At 38.3% G+C, this 27,748-nt stretch overlaps 1 protein-coding gene across 6 annotated transcripts in view; it reads left to right on the top strand.

Moving 5' to 3' along the window:
• Positions 1–27,748, top strand: part of BANK1 (B cell scaffold protein with ankyrin repeats 1) — a 138,928-nt gene that overhangs the window by 49,539 nt on the left and 61,641 nt on the right. For all 6 annotated transcript variants that reach the window (XM_035325067.1, XM_035325070.1, XM_035325069.1 and 3 more), the window contains one exon: positions 10,335–10,531. In XM_035325067.1, coding sequence (XP_035180958.1) covers positions 10,335–10,531 — 197 coding nt within the window. The remainder of the gene's footprint in view (positions 1–10,334; positions 10,532–27,748) is intronic.

The following is a 27,748-nucleotide window of genomic DNA, read 5'->3' as shown; positions in this document are numbered from 1 at the left end:
TTTGAATTAGCCCCTCATTAAGGGTTCAGATTGTATTGCAGTAAATCAAGTTTGATTATTTGGTTTGTGTTTTGAAAATGTCATTATGATGTTATTCCAGATGTGTGTTGGACCTCAGCTTTACCAAGAAACTCTATGTTTCCCTTCTGAATTAGTTAAGAAAGAAGTGTTCAAGTTGTTGGCTGACTCGGGTTTTGTGTAACTGGACTGTGGTTTTGAGAGAAAATAAACTCACTGTGTTCAAGTGTAATGTAACACTTCTCATAACCAAAAAGAACAAATTTTCAAGGTAACCTCTACTGTGACCACTATCGTGCTTCCTTTCATTTTGAGTAAGGTTTCTTTTATGATGAAATTCATCCCTCTGTAGCAGATAAACATGATTTCTCTTCTTGTGCATTCTAAAAGTGAGCTTAAATGTGAGTCTGGACTGGTGGAAGCAACGAAGTAGGGTGTTAACTGAGCCACCTGTCCTTGACATGGTCCTGTGGAGGGCTGCGGGGGAAGGGATGTATAGGACATATTAGAGCATCATTCCCAATGTTAAGTGTTTCTTCTGAGGAACAAAAGATTTTTCTGCTTCTCCGGGAACTCATTAGATCTAGGCACATCTTTGAATATTGAGAATAATGCTTACCAACCTCTAATTGCTTGCCAAAAGGCCTGTGCAGCTCAAGAACAAGCTGACTGCTTGTAAGCTTGAGCCAATAGGGACCTTCCTAAAATGAACTGGTTTGATGTGTGGTGTAACAAAGTACGGAGCTGGATGCTTAGATCCTTGATAAAAGGAGGTTGTGGTTGCGGAGCTGGAAATACTCAGTGTAGGAGGCCTAGGGCTCTGATCCCCCCTTCTGCCTGAAAGCTATTTAAATGCATGTCTTTGATTTCCTGTGAGAGCATGCCAAGCAGGCATTAGACATGTTCATGTCTAGTAGAGGACTAGCATCTAATTTTTCTGCTGTTTTTTTTAATCTTTTTTTTCCCAAGTACCATTTTTTATGTTTATTTTTTCAGAGAGAAAAACTCAAAGAATGAAAACTAATTAAATACTTCTGCGGAGGAATTGAAGCTATTGACAGAAAGCTCTTCAGCACTGAGATAAATCATTCTTATCTCTCTGAACAGGCAGAAGAATTGGTTCTAATTTCATAATTGCTGTATTTTCAGCTTTTTCCCCTAGTGGTCAAAACAGGCTGGAATTCCAGTTGTCAATTTTCAGGGGAAAATTGAGACGTACTTGGTTGAATAGAGGCAAGTTGACACATCAGAATGCAAACACCAATACTTAACATCTCAGTGACTGTCTGTAAGTGATTCTTGTAGGGTTCTTGCTGACTTCCAGGCTTTGCTTCTGAAGGCTTCAAAGCCTGTTGAACTCAATAAGTAGAGCTTCTGATTAGATTTGGTATCAAACGCTTAGTTCATAAAGCTTTATGAACTATGTAATTTTCCTCCAAAAGCTTGTGACAGCTTTTTGTGAATCTGTCATCTGATGGACTGTACTTAATCTGACTTTCCTCTAGCTTAATAATAATGTAAGACCTCTAGCTTAATAATAATGCCTTTACCCAAAGATGCTCTGCTTGGAAGCTGGATGCTTTCAAAGTACAAATACATTCCTTTCAACCTTAAACACTATAACAAACATGCATTTTTTTAGCCATATCCTTAGGAGGCCATTTCATCTCTCCAGTTGTTGGTGTGAGTACAGTAGGCCAAACTTGCCCCATGAGGCACGAATATGAGAAGCCTTTTCCACTCTGGTTTTCCTTTGATGCTTTATTTTAACTTTAGAGATAGCACACTGTGATACAGCTGATAAATCGCTGTACTTGAGTGTTCTCAGTATGAACTCAGTGAACAACTAATGAAGATAACATGATTAGTTTTATTGGATAACTGAAGAATTGCTTGGTTTGACTTCTCACAAAGTGTACAGCTGCGTGATTAAAAAATTTAGGACTACAAAGCTACATATAAAATCCAATAGGAGAAGTGCATGTTTCTTTTGGGGATTCTTGGCTATGTTAATGATAGTTTAGAACATGAAATCAACAGATGGATGTTTGCTTACACAATTTTTCCAAGAACACTCCTTCCCCCCCTCCCCCTCCCCTTTTTTTTCCCAGAATGGCTGTTTAACAATTCTTTTTAGTATGATGAATGTCAGTACTTGTGGGAGCTTGGTGTCTAGGCTGGCAAGGTAAAGACGGACAGTAAGGGTGCAAAAGATGAACTCCTTCTCTATTTTATTTTCAGTACCTCTATTACAAATATCCTCTCAACTAAATAATCCTCTCAACTAAAAATCTTTTAGAATACACTCTAGAATTCGTTCTTCAAAGCATAGTTTCAAATTGCCGTACAACGACACAAATTTTTATTTTGTACAAAAGCTCTCCACGGAACATACAGCTTCATCCTTCCAGGTGATGAGAACTGAAGTATGTACATGATGTTACTGTAGCTCTTACTGCATATTTCCTATCATGTGCATACATTATTACATGTATAGAATTTCCTTCTTGCAAATTCTGAGGCTGCTTAATTGTCTTTCAGCTTCCATTTATTCAAATTAAGTTGGAGACTTAACCTCAGTTGGAGCACCTGATGAGAAGCCCTATGTGTAGTTCCTTGTTTAACATGATTTGTCAATGTATGTTATGTATCTTTAACGTATTAACATACATATTTCTACCATGTTATATCAAAGTAACATGTCTCACTAATGTGTATGATTACCTGTCTTTATAGTAACACACACATGCAAGCATGCCTGTAAATAAGACATGCTTAGGATAAAATCATCCTTTGTTATTTCCCTGGGGTAAACTCAACCAGAACATTTTTAGTATTCCTGTCTTTTTTGAAATACTAATCAAAAAGCAAGGTTTCATACTAAAATTGCTGTGTGACCATAATATCTAACAGAACAACTCCACCTCCTTAAGATAGGTATATCATGGGATATAATGATTTCTGATAAGGGAGATTTTTCAGATGACGTCATGGATCACAAATAAATATTCTAGAAACTTGAATTTCATGCCATCTAAGTAAAGAGAATTGTTTGAGCAACACATCATGCCTTATGGAGTCCCTTGTAATATGAAAACCTAGGGCCTGCAAGCACTTTAACTTGCACGTAATGATCTTCCTGTGTGGAAGCTGGCTTGCTGGATTACTTGCAGGAAGAAAATTGCATCTCAGCCTACATGGAGGCAATGACAACACTCTCTTTAGTTGTTGTTTGACCTGCTTTTAAGCTTGTCAGTATTATTAAAATCAAATTGATTTTTGAAAAATGGGAGGAGGGAATTCATGCTGTATATGGTGGTTTTGGTGTGTGTGTGTGTGTGTGTGTTTTTCTTTGTTTGTTTGTGGGTGGGTTTTTTTAACAGTCCAGGATCTCCAGTGATAACCCACGGATAAGATGGGTTTCAGTTGGTTGCTTTTGATGAAGCATCCTATTGTAATAGTTACTGTAGTATCCAAAAAGTAAAGCAGGAGTCTCTACCAGCAGAATATTGTTGGAACTGCTGTATGTGTAAAAGCTTGTCAGAAATGAAGTGCACATTTCAGACTTGACCTGTGCCTTTCTTGTTTTAATTTTTTGGTGTTGTTGCATATGTTTTGTTCAGCTGAAAAACATCTAAAGTTAAAAAGATAGATTGTACAACGTTCAAAAGAACATTGTCAAAACATATTTAGGATTATGCGTAGATATTACTTCCTAGCAGTATAGAAGAATTAAGAGTCTTTTTCAGCTTATCAAGGAGAAGAATGTTTTAAGAAAGAGTGATATTCAAAGAGATTATTCTGTAGTCCTCTGAAGGAGAATATCAGAAGCCCAGTCAGCTGAGAAAGCTAACAGCCTGAGCAGAAGCCACTGGAACAGCTTTGTGTTTAACATCACAACGTTAACTGAAAGACAGAGCCAAGGCATATGGGATTTTTTTGTGGTGGTGATGAGAACAATGAGGTACCTTGTCCTCCATCTCTTGTGGAAGCTGGAGGTACTGCCCTGAGTATTGCACATTGTGTGTTAAATTGCTTTCAGAGTACCTTGTATGTATGTTATTCCTCTGTAGTCTGGTAAAAGACTCCAGACAAAATATAGTAACTGATCAAAGCTCTTCTTGAGCTGGTGAAGCTCTGAATCTATTCTTGAATTCTCATTTTGGGAGTTCTTGATTTGTTGATTCCTGAGGTCAAAGAAGACAACTGAGGAAAACCTGTGTGTCATCTTCCTCTACTGGTGAATTTTATTTAAAAAAAATAATAATAATAATAATAAAAAATCATCTGTCACCATTGTTCTGATTAAACCCATATATTGAGGCTTATGAAAAATCCTGAATTACTTATTTTGTAGAAAATACTGTGTTTTTTTTTTTGTCACCTAACAGTGCTAGCAACATAACAAATTGTATCCTGATTTCTCTAATTCTTTCTTTCAAGCAGAAACATCAATCCCAAAAGAATGGGATTGGGTTTCCAGCTGCTAGTAAAATAACAGGAGGAAAGACAGACTGGGAGAGGGGAAACAAGAAGAGCTATAAGCACTTTTTTGTTTAATTGATATTGACACTGTAGAAATCATCCTAAATGTCTGTTTAAATTGCTAAAATAAGTAATGTCCTGTGTCAGTAATTTCAGAAATAAAAGAAGGATGCCTTAAAAAACCTGCAGAAATATAACTCTAGGTGTTCTGTTTGCTTGCTGCAATTTTATGAAAATTCCCGCAGGCTAAGACAGTGCTACACTGCAGCAATAATAGATTTTGTGCTCTGTTCTATAGCTGAGGTGTTGCCGAATGCCCTGCAGAGAAGAGTGGAGAAGGGATTTTGACAGGACAAGACAGCAACCCCCTCTTCACCTTGTGTGTGTCAGCTAAAGCTTTTAAGAGCAAGCACTGGTTTCAAAGTTAGTGGAAAGTTGAAGAAGTTGCCTTCGTGCACTTAAAAAAAAGCCACTTGGTCATAGTCTCTGTACTGTTTCCTTCCTGCTTATGATCACCAGCTATCTAGTTCCCAGGGTGGTTGCAAAACTACAGCAGCTTTTCTCCGTTAATGTTCTTCATCAAAAGACTGCTGCTGGTTACAAGCTGTTCACTTCTACTTACCCCGTCAACTACTAATTTCCTTCAGTTGTGTATATGTTTAACTGAAATATATCAGTTGTTCCAGTTTCACAGCTGATAAAAGTTCCAGTAATTTTCCCAAATTCGGTGTGATGAGCTTGCAAGTTCCTGCATGTTTTCCTGCTGAAGTCATGTGTCCTTTCACAAGGTTACAGCGTCTTGCTACTGTGTGTAATACAAAGCTTCAGGTAAAGGAGTTAAACACAGTGTGATAGAAATATATTTACAGAAGAACTTCTAATTTGTCTTAAGAGCTTGCTAAACTTTGAACTGGCAATTAAGTGAACAATTATAATTTAAAAAATAGATCTTGCAGTGGGTTATTCATAATTGGTTTTGACAATGGTACCCACAGTTGTCATTGCCTTTTGCTATAGTTGGTAAGAAAGAGATCACTTCACCTTTAGCAGGCGACTTGGGAGGCATTTAAATGGCCATTTGTGCCTCTTTAGAATGAGGGCAAAAAGAAAGATCAGGAGCTTTCACTCATTTCTTCTGAGGTCATTAACCTTACTATACTTTTGAGGTAAAGATGGGGCTTAGGGAAGGATTTTCTGAGAGATCAGGTCTAAAAATGTCTCCTTTGCTTCACAGATGGCAAAGCCATTAGCTTATACAGAGCAAAGATTGTCTGCTGGTACCACAGCTGCCTGCAGAAATGGACATTAAAGTGATGCAGAGGTGGCTAAAGGGAACAGCAGCCATGGGGACTGTTGGTAAAAGCATTTTCCAAGAGAGGGATCATATCAGGGCTGCCTAAAAAGACTTTGCAAAGCAGTGTGTTAAAAGCTGTTTGAAATCAGTGAAGTTCATTAAGTGTGTGAACCAGCTGTGGGAGGGAGCAGCCAGTGCAGTACGATGTCTGAAACCTCTCACGGCAGCCTGTAGTCGTGGTGGCTGTAAGCTTTAACCTCCTACATTGGTCCTCACTGAATCTCTAACTCTGTAACAGAAAGCAACTGGGTCAATCCCATGCAAAGTGTTAATCCGTTGAGGGCAAGGGAAAAGAAGTCTGAACAGAGCTTTTTCTGCTTCTCATACCAACTTCGTTAGTACCCAGCCTAGGCTGGAGGTGGAATGGCATCGTGCCCAGAAGGAAGCCCAAAGCAGAGACCTACCTTTGGTAGGTCTTGTGTGCAAGTGCTCTGCTAGGTTCAGACAGCTTTTTGCTTTTAATGCATCTGTACAGTAGCATGCCCCAGAAACCATGGTCGTCCTGCTCAGCTAATGTGCATTTTATCTAGAAAACATCCATACAGCCACCCTACTGTATGAGGCTTGTGTAGTTCAGACTTCTTGCACAAGAATTCATATAGTTATATTACTGGAGATGAACTGTGTTCAATTTCATGTGAAGTTCACGGCTGAAGAAGTCTGGTCATAGCACAAACTACATATTTAGCAATACAACATATTTCAGGCAGGCAATTTTACTCTTTATTAGGAGTATACTGATAGTGGTATAAATGCAAATTTTTCCAGAGCTGCAATTCCTGTTAAAATTGCCATTTGCTATCACTTTTTGCCCTGCTAAAAGACATTCAATTCCAGGGTGAGTTATTTGTTTGTTTAAAGATAGTAAAACCATGCTTGTTATAGACATTGATTTCGCCATAGCATTTAAATGTCTTTGTAACAGTAGATGTTCATTTTGTGAATGAAATCAGGAGATAAGTTACAGTAATTGTGCAATCACAATACAATGTATATTACTTGTTCTCTATAGGCTTGGGTCTTTTGATGGCAGTCTTGTCCGTTGTACCGGGTGTAAGCATGAAATGGAAATTCATACTCTGAAAGGAAGCAGTTTGAATTCCTCTGTAAACAGAAATTTCCTTTTATTCTGGTTTTTGAAGCAGTAAAGATAGAAAAGATGAAATTATTAATTATAACTGTTAGTAGATTTCTCAGGTTTCATTAACATGGAGTGGAAATTCTCCTTAGAGTATGCTTTTTATACTCTGGTAAGGCTCTTTTTGCTGACCCTATTTGACCTTTTAGAATCTGCTAACAGGATGCATGCTATTGGATAGAGTTCATGTTATTTGCTCTTTTTAAAAATTACTTTCCGACATTTATTTCATTGTGGACATCTCAAAAAAAAAAAAGGCAAAAGAATTAAGATATCTGACATGTGTGGATGTTTTTTGATAAAAAGCTTGCATTTGGACTTTTTTTTTAAGAGAATCCCGTGTAATATGCAACAGTACAGTTAGCTTGGATGTTGTTGTCCAAGCCTTAAAATCACTTCCATATTCACTTCCTGCTGGTGTGATGTCTCCTTAAGTCAGTGTATATGTACGATTGTTGTCACGTTTTGTTTTGTTTTCTTGAAGATGGTGAAGTAGAGACAAGAGTAAGAAGTCAAATGGCTGTACCTTAGGATAACATTCCTAATTCTTCTAGTGGCGTCAAGTCCAGTTTGTGGAGCATCAGTCAAAATGTTGAGCAGTCAGGATTGAAGACGTTGTGCAGCAAATATTTCACCGAAGAACCTTAGCTGCTCTAACAGTTTTAAGATTGCTGATTATAATTCTTTAACTTAGCAGGACAACTCAAAGTATTGTAAAGCATGCTGCAAATATGAACTAGTATAAGCTCAAACACATACCCCTGTTGATAAAAGCTCAGTCTGCCAAGACTCCTAAAATAAGCGACTTGATTTACACAAATGCTGTGCATTTACAGTTTCTTGGTTGCCTGATGGAAATAAAAGTCAGACAACACTCAATTTAAAAATCAATTTAGGTTTGTTAATGTGGCTTTCATCTAAAATGTGTTGTGTCAAAACAATATTGGTGTGGAGTAGTGATGGAATATTCTTCATCCAAAAAGCAGTCAAGAATTTGTCCTAACAATTTTTCTGTTCAGTCATAACTTCATTATGCCTACTGCAAGAACTGAATGCAAGTTCCTTGAATCCTTGTATCTAATGATGAGGTGGGATTGTACTTCTTTTGCACGCTAACAGGAGCAAAAAGGAGAGAGGCTGGGGAAAGGTAATGAAGTTCACCACTGCTGTGCCAAATTTTGATATGGGAAGTATGTAAAAATCAGAAGGTTTGTTTAAAACAAGATGAAGTGGCAACTAAGAGACTTCCAGAAGGAATCAGAACTATTATTAAATCTTCCTTCCAGCGCATGAAGGCCTGAAAATCTGCTGCATAATCTGGAGGACAACTGATAATGGGGATGTAAAGGAGAACTCAAGAAAAATAACTGAAAGTTAAAATAGAGAGAAATAAAATGAAATATTTGCATCAGTGTTTGCTTTAGAAGGATCTGTGTAGATTCTCAAGCTGTAGTCCTGGTTGGGAGACACGTAAAAAGGGACTGTCGAGTTGAAAGGGTCATGAAGTTGTAGCAAAAATGGGCAGGACTAGGAATGATCAGGGCTAACTAGTATTCATGAAGAGCTCTGAGGGAATTTAAGAATAAGGTAGTGGAATTTCTAACAGCAGTATGCAATATCTCAGTTCTGCAGTACTAAAAAGGTGTAAATACGTTGCCAAAACCCAATTTCTCTAGGCAGGGACATGACCTTGAGAACTGCAGGCAGGTTAATGGGTTATCTCCACCAGACAAATGAATAAGCTGTAATAAGATATTAAATCTGTAACGTGGAGTCTAACTAGGTTATTGGTAAGAATCATCAGGTCAGTAATTGTTTGAACTTAAACTTAGCTACTGGTACAAAGTATTCAGGGTAGCAGAGAAGAGGGCTGATTGGGAAATACCTGGGAAAGGCCTTACGGGATTTAGTAATTATGCAATACAATGACAGATGATATTTAGTGTAGGTAAAAACAAGTGATGCAAGTGGAAAAAAAGAGTCCTGTGTTGTCATACAAAATGAAAGGCTTTAGGCAGGCTGTTAGCACTCAGGAGTGAGACCACGCAGTTCCATGATAACGCCAACTTGTTGCTAGGCAGCAGATCAAAAAGCAAATGAAATTAGGAATTATTAGAAAACGAATAGTGAACAAAACAGAGGACGTAATTAGGACAATGCCTAAATTACATGGTTCAACTACAAGTTGAGTATGATGTGCAATTCTTCTCCCATCTTCTCAGAATAGTTATATGGAAGCTGGAAAAGGTTCAGAAAAGAGCAGTGAGGGTGATGGAGTTGATTTTCCATAAGGCACAATTAAGTAGACTGGAGCTCTTTAAGAACTAAATTCTGGGAATGAGTAAGTCATTAAAAGTGCAGACGGGGTAGATAGAGATGGAGAATAAAATTAATTGGGAAAAATTAATTGATAGCCCCCTTCCCGGAGGAGGGGGGCTATCAATTGAACCTAGCAGGAGCCAGGTGTAAAACAGAGCAGAGGATGCACTTCACACAGTGAGTATTAAAGACACTGCCAAAAGACCCTGAGGGTGCAAGAAGTTGATGGTGCCCTGGGGCAGTCTGGATGCATACTTGGAAAAGAGAGACGTGTGCTGATGTGTAGACAAATCAGAACACAACAAACCACAGGCGATTGGAAAGCAGAGTAAGAAGGCAGAGGGAAATGCTATTTATACTTGGTTTCTCATTTTTCTACATGTAACTTGCAATTATAATACAGGTCTAAGTGCTGGAATTATAATCTTACCTCTGTTTAGCTTGTAAAAAATACAACCTGTGATACAAATAAATATTGTGCTATTTCAGATAAATCCTAGAAACCTTTATCAGATGCATCTGTCTTTTAACACTGATTTTTCATTAAGGTGATAAGCAAAGTTTTGCAAGTCTTTGGCAGTCATGTAATTTTTCAGAAATGTAATATGAAAATATAGCATCATAAGCCTATGAATTTCAAATTTCTCAGATTAAAAATATTTCTAAAGCATTATATAATACACACCTATGTAAAAGCATGTCTTGGCTGTAGAATTTTCTTCCTTTTGCAAGGAAAGGTTTCTCAATAGAACTAAAGTGCTTTAAAATCCCTCTTAAAAAAAAAAGTGAGAGATTTCTTAGTTATGCTAAAAGGTCCTATATTAAAATATCTATGTGATTTGTAAAACTTTGGCTTGGAGGAATTGTTCTTTCAGGGACAGTTCTGTACTGGTAGCTTGATAACAGTGATTCAGTAGTGCTAATATTCAAAAGAGTTTTATTAAAATTTAAAAAAAAAAGGTAGGAGATACTTTATAAGAGCAGGACTGTCCTTTATGAAAACTTTGTTTCCTTATACAGGTAGCCATTTGGAAGAATTTCCCACTCTCCTTCACTGTGCAGCCAGATTTGGATTAAAGAACTTTGCAGCTCTTCTGCTCAAGTGTCCAGAGGCCACATGGGCTTGTAGGATAGCCAACACACACGGAGATGATCCAGCAAGTCTTGCTGAGAAGCATGGACACAAGGAACTAAGAAAATTAATCAAAGAATTGTCAGTAAGTTCATATGCTTTTTCATATGCCATCAATAACCAGGGCACCGTGGTGTTTTTACAACTGAGTAACATACCGTCTCCTCTTGTAAAGCCTAGTACATCACAGTCCTTCTGTCTTAAAATACTACTGTACTCTTGGTGTCTCAGAAAGAGGGGTCAAGATGGGGTTCCACCACTTTGTCTGCACTGTTTTAATGGAGATAAGCGTTTCTGTGTTGCTTGACTTTTAGGCATGTAATAGAAGGAGAAGAGTGAAAAAGAAATACCTCACATGGCCTGGCTAGGTCTGTGCTTTCAGCTCTTACAAGTGGTTATATTGTAAATGATCTACCTTAACCATCTAGAGTAGGAGATGAAGACTTAATCAGAAGTCACTTCAAAACTGATTTCTTGAACTCATCGTTGTCTTGCTTCAGCATTTGACAAAGAGAGTGCTTGCCCTGCCTTGACTGTCCACTCCATTGTGAAGGAAGATGAAGTTTTCCTACCCTTTGTTAGATGGACTAAACCTTTCTTCAGATGGATCTGCAGGAGGGGAGGTTGGGCAGTAGTTGCCCTTCCACATGAAAGATAATAATAGAGGAATGCTGTCCATTCTAGCAAGCAAGCTATTGCCAGTAAAATGTAATAGAATTGATGGTATAAAAAGTAATATAACATAGTGACACTGGAGAGCTTTAACCTATTTTAAGTCCTTGCTGTGCTAACTATAATATGAGGTGATAAGCCTTGCCCCAGAGGTTTTAAAGCCTAGAGCACAAATCAGGTAAACTGTATATCAGGACAGGATAGGAAAGGTGGCTATGTCGTGTAGGCATGGTGGGGTTTGCTGATGGTGTGATTATTTTTTTTGTGTTGGATTCCATGTTCATGGCCAAATGTTCACAACAGTCACTGAAGAGAAGAAATGGGAAGAGTGAGAAAGCCAGAAGGTTCATTTGTTCGTTATCAGTCATCTTGGTGTAACCATGGATAGACGTAAGACCAAAGATGGGTTTGAAGAAATACAAGATAACAACTATGTAGGTTATGTAGGGGAGGATTTTTAACACAAATGATGAAAAAAGTGCAAGAAAAGTAAGGACAATTTAAAACAGAAAAAGATATAGTAAAGAATGGAAACGCTGACTGACGTTAGTTATTAAAATAGTAGAGTAAGGACATAGGGGTTGATTCTTTTTTTTTTTTTTTTTACTTGATACAGCTGGCATCTAATGTAAAGTTTGAAGGAAAGGCATTGGGAAATCTGAATAAAAGTTTATTGTGGTCAGTGCTGAATCTTACAGGTGACCTTAGGAATGTGTTAAGAGCTGATCTTATTGAAATGAGTTCAGGGGAAAAAATTGCAGCCCGTACTGCCTGAAAATAAGACATTTTGGCAGTGGTCAAGATGCTGAATGAAAATGTTTTATTTACCTTCTTGTTGTTGTTAAACAGCTATTGATAAAGGCTTTAAAAAGGTGGGGGAGGGAAAATATCCACAAAGCAAGAAGTTCGTATCTAGTGGAGAATGTGATCTGGTGTCTTTTCAGAATTGACAGGGAATATTTGCCTTTGTTTACAGGGCAATGGATCTGATCTCAAAAGCACTGCAGAGCTTTTTCTGCTGGTAATGCAAAAGAGTATTGTACTACAGATGTGCTGCATTTAATTCCATTTTTGATACCATAGCTAAGATCAAATTCATCTAAAAAAAATGTGATCTTCCTTACCATCCAGCATAAAGCTGTCCATGAAGCCAGACAAAAACAGACAAAATTCATGGATTAACATGTTAGTCATTTTGCATTTAACAATTTCTAATTGCTGTAGTTGTCTGACAGTCAACCTTGCACTGGTCAGAGAGCCCCTGCAGGTAGCAGTGTGATGTACAAGGTCAGGCCCTCCAGGTTTTGGAGCTTACCAGTTTGCTTTGAAGAGAACAGAACTGCCAGATGTCCTCTTTCTAAGTTCATATGCCCCCAGTACATGCTGTATGTAAAGGATTAGTAAGACTAGGCAGAACACGAATACGTTGATACCTAACTCTCTGTGAGATACCGATGTTTCTTTGCTAAGGCGGTCATGGTGGTCCAAGAGTTGAGCACTGATAAATTAACCGTGGAAACCATGGTTAGCCATGGTTAATTAGTCATGGTTAATGATAATGGTTAATTCTGTAGGACATCTATTTTTTATGCTAAAATCGTAGAAATACTCCTTCCTGCATTTCAGACATGTGTCTTTGTTGTGCACCCCACACAGGACTGGAGGCTCCAAAAAATGAATCCTTTCCCTTTTCTCCTTAGAAATATACTCATATTTGACATAGTGGTATAGTTTGGGGTGACTGTAAGAGAAGATACAAGCACGTATGGTACAGACAGACTACAAGTGATACGCATTGAGAGATTGCATGGTGCTACGTGAGTCTTGTTGTATTTCAGTAGGTTTTGTCAGTGATGGAAGGCAGTGTTGGTGAGGGTGATAGATTTCATTCTAAAATTCTATTTTTTTCCTAGCAGGATATGTGAATATCTCAGATAAACTTTTCATTTTTAGTTGGGTAGTTAACTATCTTAATGATTTCTTGGTATAAAACTATCAATCTATAGCATGGATTTTTAATGGTAAATCTGATTTTATACGATGTAATCTTTCACTGAAGTGGTCTCTACATGGTATGTATCAGCTATTGCTTACATATAAATTGTTGATAATACTTCTTGGCTCATGAGGACTGCTTTCCCAAGTCTGAATACCTGTACCAGGACTGAACTATAACCAACTCTACTACCATAGGAAGAATGAGACATCTGGCTAGGATAAGTAGTGTACCTCCAATTTTCAGCTGAATCAAAGGGCATGGCTTACTAATGCAACACAAGTAAAAATTGGAGCATGCTTCAAGCCTGCCAAATGTGTAATATGGTATTTTAGAAATGTTAGCTCCAACCCCAGGAAGAAAAATGGCTTATTTGTGTCGCCTGTAATAGTGCACTTAAGAACAAAAACACTTACTGTACTTCTGTAATTGATGGGAATGTGGAAAAGAAATATTTGTGTGGCTCTGAGCCAAGCAGAATTTAGTTTAACCACAATCCAGGAACTTCCCGTTACAGTTGGAGCATTGAAATTGCTCATTATTACAACAGAAGTACTTTTGTACTTACCATACCTCTCACTGTTTTAAAATTGGTACCTGTGTTTTGCCTTTCCTTTAAGGAATAGCCTCAAAATATTCACAGTAATCCATCACTTCTATCTTAAAGAGCAATAGAGTTCCAGAAAAATGAGTGTATTAAATGCATGTTCAGTTTGTCCAAAAACCTGGAAAATGCCTTTCATATGCCTTTGTGCTGGGGAGCCCTTGGGGAATAAGAATTTCCTGAGGTGGTTAGGGAGAAGAGGCAGCAGAAGGAGAAGGGGCGACATCGTGGTTGCTATTTCTGCCTTCAAACCCAGGGCTTTGCTGTGCCCCCCTCTCTGGTGGGTGGTCAGCAGACGTGTGCCTGGGGCTCTTCTGGCCAAAGCAAGCTGTGGGACCTCATTTGCACGCTGGTTCATCTATGGCACAAGTGCCCTGTCATTTAAAGGAAAAGCCTCCTTTCTGGAGCTGGATACTAATGGCGTTGATGCGGGGAGTGTTACAGCCACAGAAGGCAGATCTCCACATTTGTGTGAAAACAAAGCACGAGGGAAGGCTCACATAGCAAAAAGCCTGCTTCTGTTGTTACAGCTGTATGGATGGGGGAGTTGGGAAGAGATTTTCACCTTTTAGTACCACTGTTATACGCAGGGCCATTAAATGCTAAAACATCACACCCTTTAATAAGTTGTATAAATGCATATTCCCACAACCAGAAGTGTCTGCCTTGTCTCTCAGACTCCTGCATTTCAAAAGCTCATTGAAAATATCTCCCTTGCGTGAAGGGAACTTTGCAAGGCACGATCCGTTTGTGTTAAAGGTACTAAACTGATGGAGCTAGCCGTGAAACAAGCTGTTTAATGCGGATTATGATAAAGCTGAGTTTCAGACATACCAGTAGTTTATTAAGCGCATTGTATTTTTCCTGCATTTTAGCACAAAGCCACTTAAATGGACACTCATTTCCAATTCCAAGGCATGTTTCATTTGCGTTTAGATGAAGTTCAATTCTCTCTTCTGTAATATAAAGGAGGAATATTGCTTAACATTCTGCGATAACATCCTGAGTTGTCACTTTGTCTTGTGATTTTCATCCTCCAAGGACTTGGATGTTTTCCGTAATTACTTTTAGGTTGAATCGCATAAATGAAGTGTGTGAATTTAAAACTAGCAAGAACCATTCAGTAGGAATGCTGGCAGGAGTCCTCATCTCAGAGTATCTGAAGAGGAGAAACGATGTACCTTTTGAGCTTAGTTGCTCCAGCCGATGGCTCAAACTCCACTAAGAATGGCTGAAGTACTTTTGCTTCCCGTTAGCCATAGGCTCAAAGCATGTCTGCAGTCAGGTGTTACGTACCTGTGACAGGTAAGTACCTTGTGAAGCCAGAGCAGTCTGCTCAGGTATTGGGGCCCTCCTCCAGATGTTTGCTGTGCATGCTCTGTCTCTGAAAGCCGTTTTGACACCAGGTTGCTGTTTGTGTTACCAGCTGTGGTCTTTTAAGCCTGCATAAAAGTTCTGCCTACAGAAAATAAGGAAATCTCTCAAACGAAGCTCTTATCCAGCACACAAAGGAAGACTTCAAAAAATAGAGAGAAAATTTCCAGGCATTAAGTGACTAATGAGGGGAGTATATTCAATTTGTGACCTAACTGCTTGAAACTGGAGGTCGCACTGATAGCCAGTCTAGGCATTTAAGCTTTGCAATGGGCGTAATTCTTTGTTCCAGCACTTGGGTGCTAATTTCTTCCTTCCTTTTCTGTGCTACTGAATGGGTCAGTCAGGAAGACTACTGTGTGCCACTTGTAGTATACATCACCATTTCTAAGAAAAATACAACTCAGAAAGCATTTTATCGCTTGTTACTGCAAATAACTTCTGATTGTTGGCTTTGGCCTTTAAAGCAGATTCCTAGGGGTGACATGAATGTTATTTAAATACAAAAATCAAAATAGTTGTTTCATGTTCCACCACGCAGTCAAGACAGCACAAACTCATTTTGAGTTTGAAAATACCTTTAAAATTTCTGAAGTGGTTGCCTAAAATTTGAAGCAGAAAATACAGGTTCATTTTTAACCTGCCGAAGACCTAACAGTCCAACTGTCAATGGCCAGGCCTGTGACAATCCGAATCTAAACAATGGGCAGGTGGAAAAGTCATTGTCTTGCCACTAACAAAACCCTGTCTGGGTTTCTTGTTTAATTTTCCATGTCTGCCTGTTTCAGGCACCTAAAAGGTGCCTGAAACCTCTTTTTGAAAATATTATAGGCATTTAATTCTGCAGATTTTAGTGAAATGCCTGTGAATTTAGGTAGATTGGGACTGTGCCTCAGAACCCATTTTATGGAAGAAGCGTTGTGTTGGGAAAATTCTTCCTGAAATGACAAGCTGTATTTTTATAAATCTTTGTGAGCTTAAAGGATGGGCAGGTGTGTAGGCTGGCAAATAATTCATCGATGTACATTTCACCCCTCTCACGCCTGTCTTTTTGAAGTAAATGGTTGGACCAGAATCCAGAATTTCTTCAAGTATCTTCAACTTGGTAAAATAGAAAATTATCTCCAAAAATGCTGTAGTGTGGAACTTCAGGGCAGTTTTTTCCTCAGCTGTTTTAGGCAAAACGAATCTTACCTGGCATCATAGCTGCCATCTCCAAATGGCAATGAGTCTTTAGACGGCAGGTATTCCTTCAACAAGGGTTCTCATACTTGATGTCATCATATCATACTGATACTTGATTCTAGCAGCTCATCAAGAATTAGCTTTTACAAACACAGAACTATAATTCTTACATCGGTGTTTGGCTTTGTGTTTCTGGAAACGGCTGACTGAAAAGGCAGAGCTCCCCAGCATGAAACTATTACGTTTTCAAATCTGGTTGCAATCTCTTCCTGAGCTATTAACGTTCTGCTGGGCAAGGACCACATGTAGAAAGATGAAGTGGATATATATTAAGGAACCTTAAACGAAATGAATCTGATTGCTATCAGCATTTGTTTAATTACTTTAAATGCTACAATAGTGTTGCACTGGGCCATTGCTCATTACTTTCAAATAGCTGGAAGAGGATGCAAGAGAGAAGGGGATTAATCTGGTTTCTAAAATTTGTGCTAATCCACTAGTGATTCCTCTGTGAAGCCTGCTGGGATAATATTCTTTCAATAGTATTTTAATGTTCAGAAATGTTGGTTACATGCATCCTTTGATATTCTGGAAGTTACTTAACCGAGTAGAATAACTGAATCTATTCTTTGACATGTTTTAGTGACTGGATATTCACAAACCCTTGGCAATGAAATCATATTCTTAAACTTTGTGAGGAATTTGAGCTGAGGAATCTATGAACTTCTGCCAGCTGATCGGCAGATGACATCCTATGATTTCAGTCAGATGTTTGTTCGTAGGGACCTCTTTTTTTTTTTTTTTCTCCTAAAATTGCTTGTGGAGAAGCTTTGTGTTATCAGTGCTTAGAGTCTCATGGGATTTGGTTGGGGGTATATTTGTATTTTACTAGCTGGCAAGGTTTCCTTTTCACATACTCTCAGAGGGACATGATCTCTGTAATAATAACTTACTGGCACACACTGCCTTCTGCGGTCAGAGTTGACAATTTGTGTTTTAGTGAAGAGGTAAGGTACTGACTGAACAAAGGAAAGCTTAACTTTAAGGAGAAAAAGCTCAATTTCTTCTTAAAAAAAATCAAAGATGTTAAACTACACATGTTTTTAAGGTTTCTGTGTAGACTTCCTTTCAGGCTAGAACCTTGCACCTTAACAGGGATCAAGTCTTCTGTCGTAACTGGAAAGAATGATAAATAGAGCTGCAGAGTTGGAAGCCTTCTATGTGAGATGCTTATTGAATTTTTTGTATAATTTAAAATGAACTAGGACAGTTTTTTGAAAGAATTATCTGGTATTTTGTCTAATCTTCTGATATTGGCAGTTATACCAGTGGCACAATGGAAGTTAGTTGTTTGCAATTCAGTGATTCAACAAGCCTTCACATTTTTTTAAGGGCAACTTGAATACTAATAGAATTACTAGGCAAAATGCTTATGAATTGGAAACAGGAAAAATGAAAAAGGGTTCGGTAACGACCCTTCTGTTCTTAAATGTATTTATGAATGCAAAACCAAGGGGTCGCCGGAGTCCTACTGATGGTTTTGTGACAGGGCAACATCAGCAAAGATGCTTAGCTAGAGGATTTTGTTATGTTGTTGTTTGGGGGGGTTTCACCCCAATCATTCATCTGCATTATTAGGCTCTGAATTTGCTTGAACATGTGAAAAAGTTTTAGACAAACTTGTTTATGTTAAAGAAAAATACAAATACCGTGTTTTACAGAAATGAGAGAAAACAAAACTGACCGTGTTATGTTGTCATAGAAATCAGTGGCATGCTATGCCAAATCTGTCCTCCGTATCTTTAAAGAATGGAAATAAATATGTTTTGGTAGAGACTCTGTACTAGCCTGAGGAGGTGTTAGAAGGTACATGGTAAAGATGCACAGAATAATGACTGTTTTCAAAGTAAACAAGCCACTTCTGCTTAACCTCTGTTGTAAGAGAACAAGCAAATTTGACGTGAAATGCTATTCACTGTGAGATGTAATTTCTCTGTTCAGCTGGTTAGGGTACTACTGAAGCCAAAAGCATAGGAAGGATTTAAAAGGCTGGATGTTTTAGTGGATGTTGAAAAGTTTTTGTCACTGTATGTAATGCTTTGTTTCCATTGTGAGAGTAAGAATCCTCTACCAGAGGTTTACAACATGTTGCAGGAGTTAAAGAAGAAACTTTCCCAGGAAGAAGCTACTCCATAGCTGTCCATTAGAACAGTTGTTCCTTGCACCTTTCCTGTGCTGCTCTAAAAACTGTATTATTATGTGAGCATGTTCTTTCTTCCTACTATTTCTTCTTCAGATACAGACATCTCAGACACTCTTACAATGCAAAGGAAAAGGTGAAATGATTTCAACTCATCTGCTAACTCCAGGTTTACTAAACAAGGAAGGAGTGCTGGGGCATACCAATGTAAAGACCAGAAGCAAGTTCAGGGTATTGCCTCTGTTGGGTGAAGTAATTTGAAGGTATATGTTTAGCTGTCAAAAAGCAAATCTACTTCGAAATAGTGTATGATCTCAGTGAGACTGTCTGGAGTATGCCCTCCGGCTGCCTCCCAGTGATCTGGGAAGGACTCAAACATCTGTCACATCTTACAAGTTGGTGAGCAGAAAGCAAGCATTTCAGTGTCACCTTTCTGCAGCCCCTCAGAAGGGGAAAACCAGAAACAAAGAGAATGTAAAGAGCGAAACTATAGTAAGGAGGATTTCAGTTTTGTGAAGGAAAAATAGAAGAGGAAGGGAGCTGGTAGTTATTGGGGTAATGTAGTCTGTGTGCCAGGAATACCTACCTTTTGGATGATATCGTGAGGTCTGAAAGGAGATTTTTGATCTCAAAATCCAAAGAAAAACTGGGGGGAGAAGGAAGAATTAATGCATAAAGTTAGGTATGAGACTTGTCATGTCCTTAGCAGTCTGAAGGTTCAGAGCTCTGCACAGCTCTAACAGTGACTTACGAGACTTCCCTACAGCTGTAATTTATTGCTTAATTAGAAAAATTGTCTTTAGGCTCTACATCAATAGAATGACCACTGGGGAAAGGCATTTCTCAAAGCTACCAAGCCCATTATATAAAACTGCTTTGAAAAATCCATTCCTGCCCTGCATATTGCTAGTTCTGTTTAACACAGCCATGCAAATCTCCATTTATAATTCTGAGGAGTCTGCACAGAAGGCACGCTCGTTGTTTTGCCTTCTCTTCCCACCCACATATATTGTTCTACAATAAATGATTCAGTATTTCATTACCAAGACTCTAGGGTACCTAGCAGTATTCATTTGCTTTTCTTCTGTTTGGTACAAACTTAAAACTGGTTTCTGGGTTCCCATACTCTACCAAACTCCAAAGAGGATGCAGCAATTGACATATATGTTTGCTTTCATGGTGAAAGTCAATATGTTAATAGATTTCTTTAATAATACATGCTTAATAACCATTGCAGTCATTATAATGCTGTCTGTAACAGGCATAGGCAGCCTTCCTCAACCCTATGAGCTACATGCCAAACTCTTTGTGGCTGGTAGCAGCAGTGTATGCACATCAGAGGTTTGGCAGTTTTTCCTCAGGCAGCAGAAGTTAACAGCTCTCTGCAGCTCCTCCTGCAAGCGTGAGGCATGTGACTGGATCTCAGGGCTCTCTGATGCTGCCAGTCATATGATATTACTTACTCCTGAGATTTTGGGTTATTTATCTGCTTCTGTATGGTCACAGGGGTGATCTGGGAATCATCTTTAAATATTAGAGAATTGCTTAAGACCTGTGGTAGGCCACCTGTGGCCTTCTGAATTCCAGCTGGGTACATCTGCTCTTAATAAATACCACTTCCCAGAAAGCCAGAAAGCCTCCTGCCCCGTGGAAGACGCTAGCAAGCTCCTTTCAGGTTACGTAGGAAAACACAGAAATCAGTATCTGTACCAGACACAGAAGTAATATAATTGTATGTGTGATTCCTAACAGGATCGCGTAAAAGATCTTTGAAAGTTTGATTTTAATGAGATATATTTTAAGGAACTGCTGCCAGTTGATAGCGTGTACTGTCTTATGTAAATGGGTCAAAGAATTGAACAATAGTTTCCATGGAGACTGTGTATAACTCCAAGGTGCTTTTCAAATTAATTAAAGCCTTGTTTTGCAAGGGAAAGAGGTTAAAGGTGACAAAATCTAGTGCTGGTATATAGATCTGCAGGAAACTCTGGCCAGCTTGTCCTCGGGATACCTATCATCATTGACAACATAGCCAGTAGAATTATAGCAGAAAAAAGTAGTGATTTGAATAGATTTCTTTGTTTCTCCAGAAAAGTTAAACGAGACAGACCTAGGTGTAGGCCTGAGCTAGCCATGAGCACACAGAACAAGAAGAAAACCTCCTGGAAATACCAAAAAAAAGATCAGAATTCTGAAAGCAAACATGATTGAGCTCGTTTGTGAGAACTACTCACCTCCTTCTTTTTCCAGATTATTAAATAAAGTATAGCTTGCTATTTTAATGTTCTTGTTCTCTGCACCCATTAAGTGCGCTCATGTAATGTAAGACAAAGGATGTTACTTCTCACTAGTTTTTTAGTAAATTAAATGACTAAGAAGTAAAAAGTGGTGAGCAAACATACACAGTTCTTTGGACTGCATTGTGTTTTGCTGTGGCTCGTGAAATACGATGTTTAGTTAAAACTCAGGTACTCCGAAACAGGCTTCGTTCAGATACATGACTGAATAATTACTGAAAAACAAATAATGCACAGGGCTAGAAGCAAAATGCAGCCCATTTTTCAGGCAACACAACCAGGAGGAGTAGTTAGAGGACTTATTATGGGTGAAATTCTTCAGAAAAGTGATCAAGATCTACATAGGGTTTTAGTAGAGACAAAGAAGCTAAAGATGATCACTGGAGTATCTGAAGTTCCGAGGTACTATGACTGACTATAAAACTGAGTTATACTTACTGTGTGGCACCATGCCCTCATAAACACACTGCAAAATTTGGCGCTTCTGACTTAAGAAATGTGACCACTAGCAAAAATGCCATTATACCAAGAAAATGAGGATTTAGTAGGATTTCTAAACTTTTAAAAGATTATTATCCTATTGAGAAGTTTTGTATTAAATGAAGTGCATCATACAGTGCTTTTCTACTGTTACCTAAGTCCATGAGGACTCAAGGGAAGGCTAGCAATAGGTTTGCTGTCTGAGCATTGTACATGGCAGTCAGGTTATAAAGGACAAATTGAAAAATATATATATTGGTTTTGGTGAGAGTGACCTTTGTGAACTGCTGCAAAAAGAGCTGCAGAGGGTTTGTGGAACATAACAATGACAATAGCACAGAACAACAGAGGTTGCATATTCCCAATTATTACTATGATGAAAAGAATTTCTGCTGTAAAGTTGGTATTTTTTCTGTTTCCTTTAACAAGATGAGACTGGAAACTTTGAAACTGTTTTGGGTGAATATATCACAAAGCAAAGATAGGAATGCGTTTAAGAACAGAAAAATCTATGGCGGGGGAGGCAGGAACATTTTATATTTGCTTTAAATGAACCATATGATTGGAGCCTCAGCTAAGGCTTTTCATACATGTCAGAAATATAGGCCAGGTCAAGAGAGAGAATTCACTGTTGAGAGCTCATGAAGAATTGGCTCCCTAGAGAAAAAGTAGGCACAGATTTGTTTATATTGCCGGGGGCAGGGGGAATCGTGTGTTTGGTATTTTTGTTCTCATTTCCCTAAGAGAGCTTCAAAAGATCTTTCAATAGCTCTCATAGAAAATGTAGATCAACTATATATATATTAGATATATATGTGTATATATATATATACACATGCAAAAAATATATACTATATCAAATTTGCTTTTGCTGAATAACAAAATACTTCACCTGATAACATCTGAAAATTTACCGTATTTATGTGGGCAAGAGTGACGTGCTTTGCAGTTAGATGCAGGTTTTAAAAACAAGTGCTGCTACTCATTATTTTCATTCTCAGAAGGCTAGTGAAAGAAATAATTTTAAACAGCAGGTATAGGCTGACGTGGTGGTAGGCTTATACTTGTATCTGTATTAAATCCTGTAAGTTGGCAGAATAATGCAAACGAATTAGGGAATGTCATCTGTAACCCAGAAAGTTGTGCTGTTGGTATCAGAGGATAGTTGCTGTAGAGGTGAAGGGCTACAGCAATAGGGAGCAGTCAGAACCCACCAGAATTTGTTGTCCAGCAGCTCTCTGCAAAACGATGCATTTAGTCTCAGTGATGGCAGGTATCAGTGTTTTCACAAAAAGTAGTGGCCTATTTTGCAGACTAGCAGGAGATTACCATGAAAAGCTGAGGCATCAACTGCAGGATCTGATCCATATAGAAGCAACGGGTTGTTGACACTTGACAGCGGTGATATTGGCATATTTTAGAAGACTTGGAAATCTACTGACATTTGCAGGGGATGACGTGGACTACTTGAATGCTACTAGGTTGTTTAGTTAATAAACTGATTGTAAGAATTTTAATTGCAAAGAACCCCAGCTTCATGATGCTCATTTCAAACATTTTCCCTGATATTTTGTGAGACTCGAATTCATCATAGCCTCAATAAGTTTGTGAGTCATTTATGATATTCAGAATTGTAATTTGACCTTTCTTTCGGATTTGTCTAGTTAACAGATATTTCCATTTCAAATACTTAATAGTTGGGAAATTTTATTGTGTTCATTATAATTCAGTTAGCAGTGAAATGCTAATCGAATACTGCTAGTTTGTTTAGATAATAGCTCTAGGTGAATTTGCAGGTATTTTCTGGTTGGAGGAAGTTTTGTGTTAGAGTGGTACACAAATGATGATAATGGTGTGATAGCTATTATTGATTTTTATCAGTACTGCATCGGGCTCATGGCATGCTAGTAGATAGATGGGAGAGGAACGTGGTTAAGAATTGTCCCTGAGTGGTTTGGGGAGTAAATGCTTCCATGGTTACTGACTTCTTCAATTTTGGGTCCCAGCATTGAGAGGAAATGTATATGAACGTCCCTATCTCTAAATTAGCGTCAACAGTGCGATTTAACAAACTGATTCTAGTCCTTGGCTCATAAAATTTGCAGTTATATGTTTTTAGTGAAATATTTTGCAATTTAAAAGCTGTTTTTGATTATATCCTTTAAGTATACCCTTTAAGCAATAGATGTAATGTGTATCAGTACAGCTTGTATATAAAAGTACAGGGTGATCTTTCCTAGAACCCAAACACACAAAACATCCTGTATTAACATGCATTATTATGAATAAAAACTAGGATTATCTACAATCACAAAATACTGCCAGTATTTGTTGGCCTATATATCAGCAACTAACTACCAAACTGTATTCTAAATTTCTGGTCCAGCTCCAAGATGTTGTAAGCATTGCATGCACAGAGTGTGCTCACTTTTTCCAAGAAGCTAAGCTTGAAGTTTCCTTGGTGGATGCATCTGTTATACAGATTAGACCCTTTCTGTTTCCATCATCTGGAATAAACTGCAAAAATGCCTGGAGGTTAAGTTTAGAAATCCCTACAGACTCATTGCCTCTGACCCATCAAGCTTGTATCCTGTATCTGAATAGGAATGAGGGACAGAGACAAATTATTTGAGTCACGGATTTTACACGTATTATTTCACATCTTAGCTGAGAGCAGAAATGGCATGCTGTATTTGTAAAATTGGGATTGTTAATCTCATAGAATCACAGAGGTGAAAGCCCCATCCAACCTGGACTTGAACACCTCCAGGGATGGGGCATCCACAGCTTCTCTAGGCCACCTGTTCCACTGCCTCAGCACCCTCAGAGAACTTCAGAACAGAACAGAGAATTTCTTTATATTTCATTTAAACCCTCTTTTAGTTTAAAGCCATTAATCCTTGACCTATTGCTACACTCAGTGATAAAGACCTTTTCCTGTTTTCCTGTAGGCCCCCTTTAGGTACTGAGGCCCCCTTTAGGTATCCCTTTGTTTGTTTTGTTTTCCTCGTACCAAAATTTCTAATACTTCATCCTGGAGTGGCTAATGTAATTGAGATGAATTTGTGGGCGTCTTCCCAATTCTTTGCAGCTATGGTAAGCGACAGTGCGACCAGTAGCTCTTGGCATGAGCTGACGTCTGTTGGACTGAGTTGGTGATGCTTTCCCAGGGAATTCAGGAGGTAAAGAATCAGCCCCTCAGTTGAATATGAATTTATGAAAGATAATTCTGATTTGTTTTTCCTGGTTGCATCTTGGGGAATTTGATTCCAGCCTTCATATGTAATTAATGGAGGCTTTGAATGTATCAGTTCTCCAAAGGAGCTATAGTCATGAAAAGCATGCTAAGGGTAGAAAAATCAAGTAATTAGCGAAAGCAGAGGCTCTTAAATTTTATTATTAATTTTGGCACACTTTATTAATCTCACATAATTTTTCCTTAAAATGGGATTTTGTATGCTTTGTCCTTTTTTTTTTTTTTAATGTGAGTGAAGGTATCTGGCTAATAGCTTATTCAGATGTTGCAGCTTTATTGATCAGATCTGATACTCACTAAATTTTCTGTAGGCAGAAGTGTTTCGAGAACTTGGTTGTCTTTGGCTTGGATGATTTTTTGAAATGCTTTTTATTATAGCTACCTTGAACCTTGGAATAATGTTGTTGCAAAATGCCTGTAACACCTTTCAGCGCATGTGGCTTTAACAGCTGTTGAATTTGACTTTCACAGCCTGTTGCAGTTTTTCATCTTTACAGATAAGGCCTTCGTATGACAGCATGAAGCCAGAATTTCTGAGCTGATGTTAAAAAAGGCATCACTTATAAGTCTGGAATTTTGCAAGCCAGAAAATTTGCAAGTATTGGGAAAAAAAAATCAACCTGTGGTCATTATTTTAATTTATGAGTCTGTTTTAAAGAGTCTGGGTATTATCCTTGAGAGATGTCCAAACCTCCCAATGAGACAGAAAAGATGTGACTTTCTGAACCTGTGTCTTCCATCAGATATAAAGCTTTCAGTGGCGCCAAGGCTGGTGATCCATTTATCTCCTTTATTTGTAGAATAAGTTTACAATGATTCATCTAAAACGATGTGTTTTCAGACCAATTAACAGGTGTGATTTATACAGTATCTTCACAATTATTCGAATCTAAATTGCAAGTGTTATTAGAAGCTATTCCGTGAAACAGCAATGCTGAAGTGTTATATTAGTGTAAGTGAATCATTTCTTGCTAGAACTGGTTGGTATTTTCATTGTAAACCATTTATTTGGTTATTTTTAATACCTACTCGGTTTATGGATTTATTCATAGCTGTTGCACTTTGCTTATGACTTTGTTCCATAGCTCTGTGTCCTGTGCAGGCGTGTTCAGGTGCTTTCACTGTCATTTCACCTCTTGCCTTGGTCAAAATTATGTTCCTTCTTCTATTGATCAGAGAAATACAAGACTCGTTAGGAAAAAGATGAATGCCATTGGGGTTGTCAGGTTTTATTTTTCACACGGCAGTAGGAGGAGGATGTTTTCTATGGTTAGAGAAAGATAAAGGGAAGAGAACTCAGGAAATTCTGTTGTATGTATCTGTGGGTTTTGTTGTTTGTTTTAATGCATATAGGCTTTTTGTTTAGTGCTGCCTAAATTATGTATGCTAATAAAATTATGGTGCTTGTATAATAGGCTTGTGGATTAATTATGCATGAGGTGATCTGTTAAGAGGGTGTAATGCTCTTCTAGTCTAGTGTTAATTTTCTCTTAGCTGGTAGGATGCTGACCAGCGGACCTGGAACATGATAGAGGAGTTGTTCAGCCTTATGTTCTTATTCCACATAGACCAGTTTTTTTCACCTTTACATCAGAAAAGTCTTTTTTATTTTAAGATATGGGTCTCTGACTTTTCTTTCCCTTTGTAATTCCATTTCTTGCCCTAAGTGGGGTATGTAAACGATGTACAGAGTACATGTAAATGGTGAAACCCATGTACAGTACCCCTAAATAGCTTCTAGGTCTGGAAGAAAGCCAGCAAGTCTGCCTCTTGAAAATTACAGGCCACCCTGTTCGATATTGCTTGTGCTGCTAATCAGCATGCAAAAAGAAGAAAGGAGAAAATGGCTGGAGCAAAGGTTTGAGCTTAGCTTTGTCTGGCATTTTCAGTGACAACATGCCACAGTGATCTCCTACACAAGAACAGCTACATTTTTGTCTCTTTTTGCATTTGGAGGAATATAAAACAGTCAAGATTTGATCTTTGGATCAGAAACAGAGACCTGATAGTTTGGGGAACCCAAGAGGCTCGACCTAGGCCATAATCTAATTGGAGAGTGGTGCAGGCTAGAGCATTAGTTCTGAAGAGAGAGGGAATTTGTCCGCTTGATGCCTGCCATGTCTGTCTTCCTGGGGAGAGAAGAGCAGAGAATGCTGCGGGAAAATAATGCAGCTTGCCTGGAAAAGAAGGAAGATTAGGGATCCTGAGGTTAATAGTGGACAACAGGTGAGATTAATAGCACAGAGAAGTTAAGAGCATTTTGCAGCAGCTTTATATGCCAGTGTGGGAGTTGGTGTGGGTTTTTTTTTTTTTTGCTTTGTTTGTTTGATTGTTTTCAAAAGCAGCTATGCATTCTCCAAGTCCTACAAGAAAATGACTGGCAAGATTAATGAACTTCATTTTAAAGAGAGAGATTCAATATTTAATTCAGTATTTTAATTTAGTATTTAAAGTCAACAGTAGTTATTTTCCTGTGTATTCACACCAAAAAAAAAAATAATCCTTTTTTGGAAGATTTTTGTTCCGTGTGGTATACAAACTTGCATTTCTTTGATCATACTGGTCTTGTGAGTGAAACTGATAGTGTTCTGGATGGTTACTAAGTGTTTCACGTTACAGATTTGCCAGTGAGGGCCTGTATCTTCACATCCTGAATTAGCTGAATAAACATAATATCCTCAATCATGTGATCACTTCCACTGCAGGTGAAAGTGCAAGGTATTCCTATGTGTGTACTCTTCCTTTAAAAAGTTTAAGTACTTAGTGACAAAGCAGAAAATGAATTGTAAGTACTTTAGATAAATCTGCAATACTAAAAGCTGGCAGACAAGGAAGAGTTTAAGGGTTTTTAAGTACTTTGAGATCTTAGTCCTGCTGTAAGGCTGCTAGTAGGCTGGAGATGAACAGCTGGAGATGAATTCAGGTAAAACATTTAGGTAAACCTCTGTCTGCAGATCAACTGTGTTATGAAAATGCATGTACAGATAGGCTCAGAGAGAAGGAGAGTTGCAAACTTCTAAGTGGGAAGTACTGAAGAAGTAAAATCTGTTTCAACAGAAGTAAAATTAATTTGGGATCTTAGAAAAAGTTTAGACAGACTTTTGGGTTTGCTTAGTGTGTTCGGCATGATGCGGATTCCCTGTGTGCTTTGCCCTGATGTCTGTGGACGTTTAAGTGGGTGAAGGACCTGTAGAAGGAGCTGCTGCTGCTGTGTATTGCAGTTCTAGTTCAAAAGCAC

This window comes from Oxyura jamaicensis, chromosome 4 (genome assembly GCF_011077185.1).
Source record: "Oxyura jamaicensis isolate SHBP4307 breed ruddy duck chromosome 4, BPBGC_Ojam_1.0, whole genome shotgun sequence".
NCBI classification, from domain to species: domain Eukaryota; kingdom Metazoa; phylum Chordata; class Aves; order Anseriformes; family Anatidae; genus Oxyura; species Oxyura jamaicensis.
The sequence above is the reverse complement of the archived record's forward strand: the minus strand, read 5'-3'. Positions and strand labels throughout refer to the sequence as shown.